We start from the raw sequence: 13,805 nt of genomic DNA, 5'->3' as shown, positions 1-13,805 counted from the left end.
CTATTCTGTCTGGGGTGGAGAGGTAGGTCTACTCTGTCTGGGGTGGAAAGGTAGGTCTACTCTGTCTGGGGTGGATAGGTAGGTCTACTCTGTCTGTCTGGGGCGGAAAGGTAGGTCTACTCTGTATGGGGGGAAAGGTAGGTCTACTCTGTCTGGAGTGGAAAGGTAGGCCTACTCTGTCTGGGGTGGAGAGGTAGGTCTACTCTGTCTGGAGTGGAAAGGTAGGCCTATTCTGTCTGGGGTGGAGAGGTAGGTCTACTCTGTCTGGGGTGGAAAGGTAGGTCTACTCTGTCTGTCTGGGGTGGAAAGGTAGGTCTACTCTGTCTGTCTGGGGTGGAATGGTAGGTCTACTCTGTCTGTCTGTGTGGAAAGGTAGGGCTACTCTGTCTGGAATGGAAAGGTAGGCCTACTCTGTCTGGCGTGGAAAGGTAGGCCTACTCTGTCTGGGGTGGAAAGGTAGGCCTACTCTGTCTGGGGTGGAAAAGTAGATCTACTCCGTCTGGGGTGGAAAGGTAGGTCCTACTCTGTCTGGGATGGAAAGGTAGGCCTACTCTGTCTGAGGTGGAAAGGTAGGTCTACTCTGTCTGGGACGGAAAGGAATGACTACTCTGTCGGTCTGGGGTGGAATGGTAGGCCTTCTCTGTCTTGAATGGAAAGGTAGGACTACTCTGTCTGGGGTGGAAAGGTAGGCCCTACTCTGTCTGGGGTGGAAAGGATGGCTTACTCTGGGATGGAAAGGTAGGTCCTACTCTGTCTGGAGTGGGAAGGTAGACCCTACTCTGTCTGAGGTGGAAAGGTAGGTTTACTCTGTCTAGGGTGGAAAGGTAGGTCTACTCTGTCTGGGGTTGAAAGGTAGACCTACTCTGTCTGGGGTGGAAAGGTAGGTCTACTCTGTCTGGGGTGGAAAGGTAGACCTACTCTGTCTGGGGTGGAAAGGTAGGTCTACTCTGTCTGGGGTGGAAAGGTAGGTCTACTCTGTCTAGGGTGGAAAGGTAGGTCTACTCTGTCTAGGGTGGAAAGGTAGGTCTACTCTGTCTGTCTGCGGTGGAAAGGTAGGTCTACTCTTTCTGGGGTGGAAAGGTAGGCCTACTCTGTCTGGGGTGGAAAGGTAGGTCTACTCTGTCTGGGGTGGAAAGGTAGGTCCACTCTGTCTGTGTGGGGTATAAATGTAGGTCTACTCTGTCTGGGGTGGAAAGGTAGGTCTACTCTGTCTGGGGTGGAAAGGTAGGTCTACTCTGTCTGGTAGTGGAAAGGTACGTCCTACTCTGTCTGGGTGGAAAGGTAGGCCCTACTCTGTCTGGGGTGGAAAGGTAGGCCTACTCTGTCTGGGGTGGAAAGGATGGCCTACTCTGGGATGGAAAGGTAGGTCTACTCTGTCTGGCAATGGAAAGTTAGGTCTACTCTGTCTGGGGTGGAAAACTAGGTCTACTCTGTCTGTCTGGGTGGAAAGGTAGGTCTACTCTGTCTGGGGTGGAAAGTTAGGTCTACTCTGTCTGTCTGGGGTATACATTAAGGTCTACTCTGTCTGGGGTGGAAAGGTATGCCTACTCTGTCCGGGTGTGGAAAGGTAGGCCTACTCTGTCTGTCTGGGTGGAAAGGTAGGTCTACTCTGTCTGGGGTGGAAAGGTAGGCCTATTCTGTCTGGGGTGGAGAGGTAGGTCTACTCTGTCTGGGGTGGAAAGGTAGGTCTACTCTGTCTGGGGTGGATAGGTAGGTCTACTCTGTCTGTCTGGGGCGGAAAGGTAGGTCTACTCTGTCTGGGGGGGGAAAGGTAGGTCTACTCTGTCTGGAGTGGAAAGGTAGGCCTATTCTGTCTGGGGTGGAGAGGTAGGTCTACTCTGTCTGGGGTGGAAAGGTAGATCTACTCTGTCTGGGGTGGAAAGGTAGGCCTACTCTGTCTGGGGTGGAAAGGTAGGTCTACTCTGTCTGTCTGGGGTGGAAAGGTAGGTCTACTCTGTCTGTCTGGGGTGGAATGGTAGGTCTACTCTGTCTGTCTGTTTGGAAAGGTAGGGCTACTCTGTCTGGAATGGAAAGGTAGGCCTACTCTGTCTGGCGTGGAAAGGTAGGCCTACTCTGTCTGGGGTGGAAAGGTAGGCCTACTCTGTCTGGGGTGGAAAAGTAGATCTACTCCGTCTGGGGTGGAAAGGTAGGTCCTACTCTGTCTGGGATGGAAACGTAGGCCTACTCTGTCTGAGGTGGAAAGGTAGGTCTACTCTGTCTGGGACGGAAAGGAAGGACTACTCTGTCTGTCTGGGGTGGAATGGTAGGCCTTCTCTGTCTTGAATGGAAAGGTAGGACTACTCTGTCTGGGGTGGAAAGGTAGGCCCTACTCTGTCTGGGGTGGAAAGGATGGCTTACTCTGGGATGGAAAGGTAGGTCCTACTCTGTCTGGAGTGGAAAGGTAGGCCCTACTCTGTCTGGGGTGGAAAGGTAGGTTTACTCTGTCTAGGGTGGAAAGGTAGGTCTACTCTGTCTGGGGTTGAAAGGTAGACCTACTCTGTCTGGGGTGGAAAGGTAGGTCTACTCTGTCTGGGGTGGAAAGGTAGACCTACTCTGTCTGGGGTGGAAAGGTAGGTCTACTCTGTCTAGGGTGGAAAGGTAGGTCTACTCTGTCTAGGGTGGAAAGGTAGGTCTACTCTGTCTGTCTGCGGTGGAAAGGTAGGTCTACTCTTTCTGGGGTGGAAAGGTAGGCCTACTCTGTCTGGGGTGGAAAGGTAGGTCTACTCTGTCTGGTAGTGGAAAGGTAGGTCCTACTCTGTCTGGGTGGAAAGGTAGGCCCTACTCTGTCTGGGGTGGAAAGGTAGGCCTATTCTGTCTGGGGTGGAAAGGTAGGTCTACTCTGTCTGGGGTGGAAAGGATGGCCTACTCTGGGATGGAAAGGTAGGTCTACTCTGTCTGGCAATGGAAAGTTAGGTCTACTCTGTCTGGGGTGGAAAGCTAGGTCTACTCTGTCTGTCTGGGTGGAAAGGTAGGTCTACTCTGTCTGGGGTGGAAAGTTAGGTCTACTCTGTCTGTCTGGGGTATACATTTAGGTCTACTCTGTCTGGGGTGGAAAGGTATGCCTACTCTGTCCGGGTGTGGAAAGGTAGGCCTACTCTGTCTGTCTGGGTGGAAAGGTAGGTCTACTCTGTCTGGGGTGGAAAGGTAGGCCTATTCTGTCTGGGGTGGAGAGGTAGGTCTACTCTGTCTGGGGTGGAACGGTAGGTCTACTCTGTCTGGGGTGGATAGGTAGGTCTACTCTGTCTGTCTGGGGCGGAAAGGTAGGTCTACTCTGTCTGGGGGGAAAGGTAGGTCTACTCTGTCTGGAGTGGAAAGGTAGGCCTATTCTGTCTGGGGTGGAGAGGTAGGTCTACTCTGTCTGGGGTGGAAAGGTAGATCTACTCTGTCTGGGGTGGAAAGGTAGGCCTACTCTGTCTGGGGTGGAAAGGTAGGTCTACTCTGTCTGTCTGGGGTGGAAAGGTAGGTCTACTCTGTCTGTCTGGGGTGGAATGGTAGGTCTACTCTGTCTGTCTGTTTGGAAAGGTAGGTCTACTCTGTCTGGAATGGAAAGGTAGGCCTACTCTGTCTGGCGTGGAAAGGTAGGCCTACTCTGTCTGGGGTGGAAAGGTAGGCCTACTCTGTCTGGGGTGGAAAAGTAGATCTACTCCGTCTGGGGTGGAAAGGTAGGTCCTACTCTGTCTGGGATGGAAACGTAGGCCTACTCTGTCTGAGGTGGAAAGGTAGGTCTACTCTGTCTGGGACGGAAAGGAAGGACTACTCTGTCTGTCTGGGGTGGAATGGTAGGCCTTCTCTGTCTTGAATGGAAAGGTAGGACTACTCTGTCTGGGGTGGAAAGGTAGGCCCTACTCTGTCTGGGGTGGAAAGGATGGCTTACACTGGGATGGAAAGGTAGGTCCTACTCTGTCTGGAGTGGAAAGGTAGGCCCTACTCTGTCTGGGGTGGAAAGGTAGGTTTACTCTGTCTAGGGTGGAAAGGTAGGTCTACTCTGTCTGGGGTTGAAAGGTAGACCTACTCTGTCTGGGGTGGAAAGGTAGGTCTACTCTGTCTGGGGTGGAAAGGTAGACCTACTCTGTCTGGGGTGGAAAGGTAGGTCTACTCTGTCTGGGGTGGAAAGGTAGGTCTACTCTGTCTAGGGTGGAAAGGTAGGTCTACTCTGTCTAGGGTGGAAAGGTAGGTCTACTCTGTCTGTCTGCGGTGGAAAGGTAGGTCTACTCTTTCTGGGGTGGAAAGGTAGGCCTACTCTGTCTGGGGTGGAAAGGTAGGTCTACTCTGTCTGGTAGTGGAAAGGTAGGTCCTACTCTGTCTGGGTGGAAAGGTAGGCCCTACTCTGTCTGGGGTGGAAAGGTAGGCCTATTCTGTCTGGGGTGGAAAGGTAGGTCTACTCTGTCTGGGGTGGAAAGGATGGCCTACTCTGGGATGGAAAGGTAGGTCTACTCTGTCTGGCAATGGAAAGTTAGGTCTACTCTGTCTGGGGTGGAAAGCTAGGTCTACTCTGTCTGTCTGGGTGGAAAGGTAGGTCTACTCTGTCTGGGGTGGAAAGTTAGGTCTACTCTGTCTGTCTGGGGTATACATTTAGGTCTACTCTGTCTGGGGTGGAAAGGTATGCCTACTCTGTCCGGGTGTGGAAAGGTAGGCCTACTCTGTCTGTCTGGGTGTAAAGGTAGGTCTACTCTGTCTGGGGTGGAAAGTTAGGTCTACTCTGTCTGTCTGGGGTATACATTTAGGTCTACTCTGTCTGGGGTGGAAAGGTATGCCTACTCTGTCCGGGGTGGAAAGGTAGGTCTACTCTGTCTGGGGATGAAAGGTAGGCCTACTCTGTCTGGGATGGAAAGGTAGGTCTACTTTGTCTGGTAGTGGAAAGGTAGGCCTACTCTGTCTGGTAGTGGTAAGGTAGGCCTACTCTGTCTGGGTGGAAAGGTAGGCCTATTCTGTATGGGGTGGAAAGGTAGGTCTACTCTGTCTGGGGTGGAAAGCTAGGTCTACTCTGTCTGTCTGGGTGGAAAGGTAGGTCTACTCTGTCTGGGGTGGAAAGTTAGGTCTACTCTGTCTGTCTGGGGTATACATTTAGGTCTACTCTGTCTGGGGTGGAAAGGTATGCCTACTCTGTCCGGGTGTGGAAAGGTAGGCCTACTCTGTCTGTCTGGGTGGAAAGGTAGGTCTACTCTGTCTGGGGTGGAAAGTTAGGTCTACTCTGTCTGTCTGGGGTATACATTTAGGTCTACTCTGTCTGGGGTGGAAAGGTATGCCTACTCTGTCCGGGGTGGAAAGGTAGGTCTACTCTGTCTGGGGTGGAAAGGTAGGCCTACTCTGTCTGGGATGGAAAGGTAGGTCTACTTTGTCTGGTAGTGGAAAGGTAGGCCTACTCTGTCTGGTAGTGGTAAGGTAGGCCTACTCTGTCTGGGTGGAAAGGTAGGCCTATTCTGTATGGGGTGGAAAGGTAGGCCTATTCTGTCTGGGGTGGAAAGGTAGGTCTACTCTGTCTGTCTGGGCTGGAATGGTAGGCCTACTCTGTCTGGTAGTGGAAAGGTAGGCCTACTCTGTCTGGGGTGGAAAGGTAGGCCCTACTCTGTCTGGGGTGGAAAGGTAGGTCTACTCTGTCTGTCTGGGGTGGAATGGTAGGTCTAACTTTTTAAAGTACTATGCTCAGATTCCTTAAAATATCTTAGATTTAATTATTTGCAAACAGGGACGGTTTCGTTGCAAACAAGACACAGTGATTTGGCATTGGATAAATATGATCAAATTAATGAATCCCGTCTTCCCAGGCCGTAGGATCAGTAGTATTTTTCTATTTTTAAACCCCTTGGTTTTAATTTTTGTTAGGTGATTGAGCACACACTACCGCACAGTAGGTGGCAGCATGCACAAACACCATGACACCAAAGAACAACACTCAAAATGGCGACACGATAGAAAAGTTGATGCTGTTTTGTCTGTTTTTATATCCCCCCTTTATCTTTTCCATGTAGTTGTTTTTAATAATACCAAGTCACTGACATAAGGAAATACGTGTTTTTTTTGTTGTGTTTTTTTTTTGACAACGCAAGAATTTAATGTTATCGAAGTTACAAACTGTTGTTATTCCACACATTTTATGAGCACAGAAGGCCCACTAGACGAATTGGCTAGCTATGCTAACTTTTACTTTGGGTGGAAATGTCAAAGATTGTCAGTTGGCTCTAGATGCCTTTATAGAGTTGTTGAATAAATCATCTGTTGAAGTGAGCATGAAGAGGATCTACACATAGAGATGGAAGAGGATGTGAAAAAAGTGAAAAAGGTAAGTGATTTTTAATTTTATTAACTAGCTAGCTAGCAAGCTAGTTAGCCTGTTTCCTACCACACGTAACTATCTTGGTTGTCAGGGCGTCGTTTTTTGTCGTTTCGTGACTGTCATTATACTTTCGTAACTGACCAAAATATATATATATATAATAACGTTATGTTGCTACACATCTTGGCGAATATTTCTATTTTTTGCGACTTGAGTCATTTCTGTAAAAGACTAAATAAACGACATTTGAGCAGTTTATATACCACCAGGACGGTAATATTCATGTCTTTCAGCTAACTAGCTAAGATCTCACACTGGCCACAAAGTTAGGAAACATTTTCAAGAATATTGGTAACTTACATTTGAAAACATCATTCATGTTCAACCAACCTGGACTCAGGGGTAGACGTAAAATACTAAAAATACAATTTGTCTTCCTCCATTTAGTATGATTTGTTACATTTCGTATGGTATTTATTAATTTGTTTATTAATTTCATTTATGTTACGAATTACAGTTGGTTGTGGCCTCAACTTCATTTTACATTTACATTTTAGTCATTTAGCAGATGCTCTTATCCAGAGCGACTTACAGTACTGAGTGCATACATTTCATACATTTTTTTCCGTACTGGTCCCCCGTGGGAATTGAACCCACAACCCTGGCGTTGCAAACACCATGCTCTACCAACTGAACCACACAGGACCACTTCAGTACTACAGGATAGTTCCCGAATGGCGCAGCGGTCTAAGGCAATGCATCTCAGCGCTTGAGGCGTCACTACAGACACCCTGGTTCGAATCCAGGCTGTATCACGTGATTGGAAGTCTCATATGGCAGCTCACAATCCGCCCAGCGTCATCCAGGTTTGGCCGGTGTAGGCCGTCTCATTGTAAATAAGAATTTGTTCTTAACTGAGTTGCCTAGTTAAATAAAATATATATAATAAACACATTAATATTACCGAATATCCTGGAATGGCACATGGTTGTTATGAAGGTATGACAATCTGGATATTGCCCAAGCCTACTATAATAAAAGCCTTTGACTCTGGTAGGTCACTCACAGATTTTCTTCTCTTTCTCTCTCTCTCATCTGTGTCAGCTGTCATAGAGAAGGATTGGCAGTAGGGATTTGTTTATAGTGTCAGCTGTCATAGAGAAGGATTGGCAGTAGGGGTGTGTTCATAGTGTCAGCTGTGGTAGAGAAGGATTGGCAGTAGGGATTTGTTTATAGTGTCAGTTATCGTAGAGAAGGATTGGCAGTAGGGGGGTGTTTATAGTGTCAGTTATCGTAGAGAAGGATTGGCAGTAGGGGGGTGTTTATAGTGTCAGTTATCGTAGAGAAGGATTGGCAGTAGGGGGGTGTTTATAGTGTCAGTTATCGTAGAGAAGGATTGGCAGTAGGGGGGTGTTTATAGTGTCAGTTATCGTAGAGAAGGATTGGCAGTAGGGGGGTGTTTATAGTGTCAGTTATCGTAGAGAAGGATTGGCAGTAGGGGGGTGCATCTTTCCCTTTCAAGATGATTCGATACGTATCTACATGGGCTCCAATACAAAACTGGAACGATACGTTTTAGCTAGAATTGATTCGGGTTTGATTAGAGAACGAATCAATATGATTCGATGCATTAACGTTTTGTTTGCATAATCACATTTAATTTTCCATTCTACATTCAAATCTGCTACTGATGGAGCTCGTGAGCTGGGGCCCTCTCTGAGCTGGGGCCCTCTCTGAGCTGGGGCCCTCTCTGAGCTGGGGCCCTCTCTGAGCTGGGGCCCTCTCTGAGCTGGGCCCTCTCTGAGCTGGGGCCCTCTCTGAGTGGACTTCTGTGTGTGTCTATGGTGGATCCTATGTAGGCACCTGATCTGAGCCATAAGGGAGACTAGGGATCTACCACCCCACTATCAAATTAAGGGGGGGGCAATGTAGCCTACGTCTTTTGTCCCCCCCACACTTTGGTTCTGTAATCTCATCACCCACTAATAAACTTGTAATTTTGGCAGATGAAGTGTTTTGAGCTAGTAATGTATCAATATTTATTCTTTACAAATTACCTTTGACATATATAAATATATATTCACAGTTTCTTCCTCAGAATCTTTCTCTCTCTCAGTGTGTGACAGACTCTAACTGTTAAGCTGGAAAACACGTTGGACAAAGGAAGCCACTGAGAGGAGAGGCAAGGAGTCTTATTATTTATATTTTAATCAGTTGGATGTTCATTTCACTTGAAAGAGTGGTGCACATGTTTTCCCCCTCTGGTTCACACACGGATGTTTTCCCCTCTGTGGTTCAGGCTGCTGAAGAGTGGGTGAAGGGAAGGAGGGCTTACATAAACCAGACAGGAAGTTACACTGCTTTCTCTAGTCTGCCTACACTATACTCCAACCCTGGGGACTGGAACTCCAACCGGGAACTACCATCTTTTTATCCCAGTGTTGTTTCCTCGTTAGAAAAACTATAGCTGTGTCTGATGCTGTCCACTAGATGGTGTTGTATTGTACAGATTGACTACCGGTCTGGTAAACTGTTAGCTGCATGTTAATGCCAGTTAGTGTTTATTCCCTATGTATGGGCACTACTTTTGACCAGGACCCATAGGGCTTCCCATAGGGCTCTGGGAAGTGGTGGATTATATTGGGAATAGGGTGCCATTTGGGACGCAAGCCATTTGGGCCGGTGGCAGGGTGTTGATACGGGCCGGTGGCAGGGTGTTGGTACGGGCCGGTGGCAGGGTGTTGGTACGGGCCGGTGGCAGGGTGTTGGTACGGGCCGGTGGCAGGGTGTTGGTACGGGCCGGTGGCAGGGTGTTGGTACGGGCCGGTGGCAGGGTGTTGGTACGGGCCAGGCCAGTGGCAGGGTGTTGGTACGGGCCAGGCCAGTGGCAGGGTGTTGGTACGGGCCAGGCCAGTGGCAGGGTGTTGGTACGGGCCAGGCCAGTGGCAGGGTGTTGGTACGGGCCAGGCCTTCTATGGTAACAAAAACACCTTTCTGTTCGCCTTCTATGGTAACAAAAACACCTTTCTATGGTAACAAAAGCGCCTTTCTGTGTTCGCCTTCTATGGTAACAAAAACACCTTTCTGTTCGCCTTCTATGGTAACAAAAACACCTTTCTGTTCACCTTCTTTGTTAACAAAAACACCTTCCTTCTATGGTAACAAAAACACCTTCCGTTCGCCTTCTATGGTAACAAAAACACCTTCCGTTCGCCTTCTATGGTAACAAAAACAACTTTCTGTTCGCCTTCTATGGTAACAAAAACACCTTTCTGTTCGCCTTCTATGGTAACAAAAACACCTTTCTGTTCGCCTTCTATGGTAACAAAAACAACTTTCTGTTCACCTTCTATAGTAACAAAAACACCTTTCTATGGTAACAAAAACACCTTTCAATGGTAACAAAAACATCTTTCTGTTCGCCTTCTATGGTAACAAAAACACCTTTCTATGGTAACAAAAGCACCTTTCTGTTCGCCCTTCTATGGTAACAAAAACACCTTCCTTCTATGGTAACAAAAACACCTTTCTGTTCGCCTTCTATGGTAACAAAAACACCTTTCTATGGTAACAAAAACACCTTTCTGTTCGCCTTCTATGGTAACAAAACACCTTCCGTTCGCCTTCTATGGTAACAAAAACACCTTCCTTTCGCCTTCTATGGTAACAAAAACACCTTCCTTCTATGGTAACAAAAACACCTTCCTTCCATGGTAACAAAAACACCTTCCTTCCATGGTAACAAAAACACCTTCCTTCCATGGTAACAAAAACACCTTCCTTCCATGGTAACAAAAACACCTTCCTTCCATGGTAACAAAAACACCTTCCTTCCATGGTAACAAAAACACCTTCCTTCCATGGTAACAAAAACACCTTCCGTTCGCCTTCTATGGTAACAAAACACCTTTCTGTTCGCCTTCTATGGTAACAAAAACAACTTCCTTCTATGGTAACAAAAACAACTTCCTTCTATGGTAACAAAAACAACTTCCTTCTATGGTAACAAAAACAACTTCCTTCTATGGTAACAAAAACAACTTCCTTCTATGGTAACAAAAACAACTTCCTTCTATGGTAACAAAAACACCTTCCTTCCATGGTAACAAAAACACCTTCCTTCTATGGTAACAAAAACACCTTTCTGTTCGCCTTCTATGGTAACAAAAACAACTTTCTGTTCGCCTTCTATGGTAACAAAAACACCTTTCTGTTCGCCTTCTATGGTAACAAAAACACCTTTCTATGGTAACAAAAACACCTTTCTGTTCACCTACTATGGTAACAAAAACACCTTTCTATGGTAACAAAAACACCTTTCTGTTCACCTTCTATGGTAACAAAAACACCTTTCTATGGTAAGAAAAACACCTTTCTATGGTAACAAAAACACCTTCCGTTCGCCCTCTATGGTAACAAAAACACCTTTCTATGGTAACAAAAACACCTTTCTATGGTAACAAAAACACCTTTCTGGTAACAAAAACACCTTCCTTCTATGGTAACAAAAACACCTTTCTTCTATGGTAACAAAAACACCTTTCTTCTATGGTAACAAAAACACCTTTCTTCTATGGTAACAAAAACACCTTCCGTTCACCTTCTATGGTAACAAAAACACCTTTCTTCTATGGTAACAAAAACACCTTTCTATGGTAACAAAAACACCTTTCTATGGTAACAAAAACACCTTCCGTTCACCTTCTATGGTAACAAAAACACCTTTCTATGGTAACAAAAACACCTTTCTATGGTAACAAAAACACCTTCCGTTCACCTTCTATGGTAACAAAAACACCTTTCTTCTATGGTAACAAAAACACCTTTCTATGGTAACAAAAACACCTTCCGTTCACCTTCTATGGTAACAAAAACGGCCTCATTTGCTGTATGATCACCACATTTCTGTAGATGTGTGGGCAGAATGTTTGCTCTTGACCAAACAAGAAATGCATACATCCTGCCGCGTGCCAAACACTGGCTGCACGTTCTGCCAGATTGATTGTCCTTTCAAACAATATAACAGTTAATGCTACAGCCCACACTTCTATGCAAAATACAAATTCTTGTTCAATGTTTTGTTTATCAATGCAGGATTGTTTCTGTGCTCTGTCTCCTGCATTTGGTTTAGACTTTAAGATTAAATAGGCTATGATGTCATGCTCCTAATTAGAGGGTCGACCGATTTAATCGGCATGGCTGATTTTAATTAGGGACGATTTTTTTAAATTTTAAATGTTATTTTTTTCCCCAAAGTTTTCATAACAATCGGTAATCTGCCTTTTTGGACACCGATTACCATGCACTCCACGAGGAGACTGCGTGGCAGGCTGACCACCTGTTACGCGAGTGCAGCATCAAAAGGACCTTGTGGCTGCAAGAAGCCAAGGTAAATTGCTAGCTAGCATTAAATGTCTTATAAAAAGCAATCAATTTTCACATCACTAGTTTAACTACACATTCTTGATGATATTACTAGGTTAACTAGCTTGTTCTGCATTGCATATAATCAATGCAGTGCCTGTTAATTTACAGTTGAAGTCAGAAGTTTACATACACCTTAGCCAAATACATTTAAAATCAGTTTTTCACAATTCCTGACATTTAATCCTAGTAAAAAGTCCCTGTCTTAGGTCAGTTACCACTTTATTTTAAGAATGTGAAATGTCAGAATAATAGTAGAGAGAATGATTTCAGCTTTTATTTCTTTCATCACATTCCCAGTGGGTCAGAAGTTTACATACACTCAATCAGTATTTGGTAGCATTGCCTTTAAATTGTTTAACTTGGGTCAAATGTTTCGGGTAGCCTTCTACAAGTTGGGTGAATTTTGGCCCATTAATCCTGACAGAGCTGGTGTAACTGAGTCAGGTTTGTAGGGCTCCTTACTCGCACACGCTTTTTCAGTTCTGCCCACACATTTTCTATAGGATGAGGTCAGGGCTTTGTGATGGCCACTCCAATACCTTGACTTTGTTGTCCTTAAGCCATTTTGCCACAACTTTGGAAGTATGCTTAGGGTCATTATCCATTTGAAAGACCCATTTGCGACCAAGTTTCCTGTGTGTTTATTATATTTAAGTATATGATTTGATATTTTATAGAGCAGTCTGACTTAACGGTGGTAGGCAGCAGCAGGCTCGTAAGAATTCATTCAAACAGCAGCTCTTAGCAATGCTGGGATGCACAGCGCTGTTTATGACTTCAAGCCTATCAACTCACCCGATTAGGCTGGCAATGCTAAATTGCCTTTAAGAACATACAATAGTCAAAGGTATATGAAATACAAATGGTATAGAGAGAAATAGTCATATATTAACTACAACCTAAAAACTTCTTAACTGGGAATAATGAAGACTCACGTTAAAAGGAACCACCAGCTTTCATATGTTCTCATGTTCTGAGCAAGGAACTTAAACATTAACATTTTTTACATGGCACATATTGCACTTTTACTTTCTTCTCCAACACTGTGTTTTTTGCATTATTTAAAGCAAATTGAACATGTTTCATTATTTATTTGAGACTAAATTGATTTTATTTATGTATTATATTAAGTTAAAATAAAAGTGTTCATTATATATATATAAAAATCGATCAATTGAATTGCCATCGACTTTTTTTTGGTCCTCCAATAATCGGTATTGGCGTTGAAAAATCATAGTCCGTCGACCTCTACTCCGAATACTGTAGCCTACCCATACTGTCAAGTTGAGTCTTTTTTTTGTACACACACACACACCTTTGATAAATGAGGCCCCTGGTCAGGGCAGGGTCACCCGTCGTAGCTGTGGACAGTGTGGTGTTTCATTACACTCATGTCTCATGCAGTGTTAATGAACCTGTCCTCTAGTCTACTAGGCTCACTGGTGAGACGAGAGGCATGTTAAATAATGCACTACCAGCTCGTCTTCTAGTGGATTGGAGGATCATGTGTCAGATAGGACTGCTCTTGTCGTTGACAGAAAACGACTCGCGTGAAAGAGTTCAGGACTTGTGCATTCACAACGATTTTTAAATGTTACTCAAACTGTCGACTTGTGCAGCACGTGTCATCACAGGAAGTTGGCGGTTGATATACTTCCTCTTCTTGTGTCTCAGCAATAGAGAAGCAGAAACACTCCCTTTCCTCTGGAGAAAGCCACACACACACACCATACTGTGTGCGTCAGTCAGTCTTCACGTACCAACTGTTACACCTAAGTGAATGAAGCAGCAGGCGTTACACCCAGGGACCAGGCTATCAGCCAGACACCGCCCGGGCATATCAGCCAGACACCGCCTGGGCATATCAGCCAGACACCCCCCGGGCATATCAGCCAGACACCCCCCGGGCATATCAGCCAGACACCGCCCGGGCATATCAGCCAGACACCGCCCAGTCAGACACCACCCAGGGACCAGGCTATCAGCCAGACACCGCCTGCGCATATCAGCCAGACACCGCCTGCGCATATCAGCCAGACACCGCCTGCGCATATCAGCCAGACACCACCTGGGCATATCAGTCAGACACCGCCCAGTCAGACAC

General features: G+C 46.0%; 1 protein-coding gene across 1 annotated transcript in view; it reads left to right on the top strand.

Moving 5' to 3' along the window:
* Positions 1-5,870: 5,870 nt before the first annotated feature.
* Positions 5,871-13,805, top strand: part of ccm2 (CCM2 scaffold protein) — a 31,625-nt gene continuing 23,690 nt past the window's right edge. The window contains exon 1 of the mRNA XM_045695511.1: positions 5,871-6,280. Within this exon, the coding sequence (XP_045551467.1) occupies positions 6,251-6,280 (30 nt within the window). The 5' untranslated portion in view covers positions 5,871-6,250. The remainder of the gene's footprint in view (positions 6,281-13,805) is intronic.

The sequence above is a fragment of the Salmo salar genome, chromosome ssa15, assembly GCF_905237065.1.
Source record: "Salmo salar chromosome ssa15, Ssal_v3.1, whole genome shotgun sequence".
In the NCBI taxonomy this organism is placed as follows: Eukaryota; Metazoa; Chordata; class Actinopteri; order Salmoniformes; family Salmonidae; genus Salmo; species Salmo salar.
The sequence above is the reverse complement of the archived record's forward strand: the minus strand, read 5'-3'. Positions and strand labels throughout refer to the sequence as shown.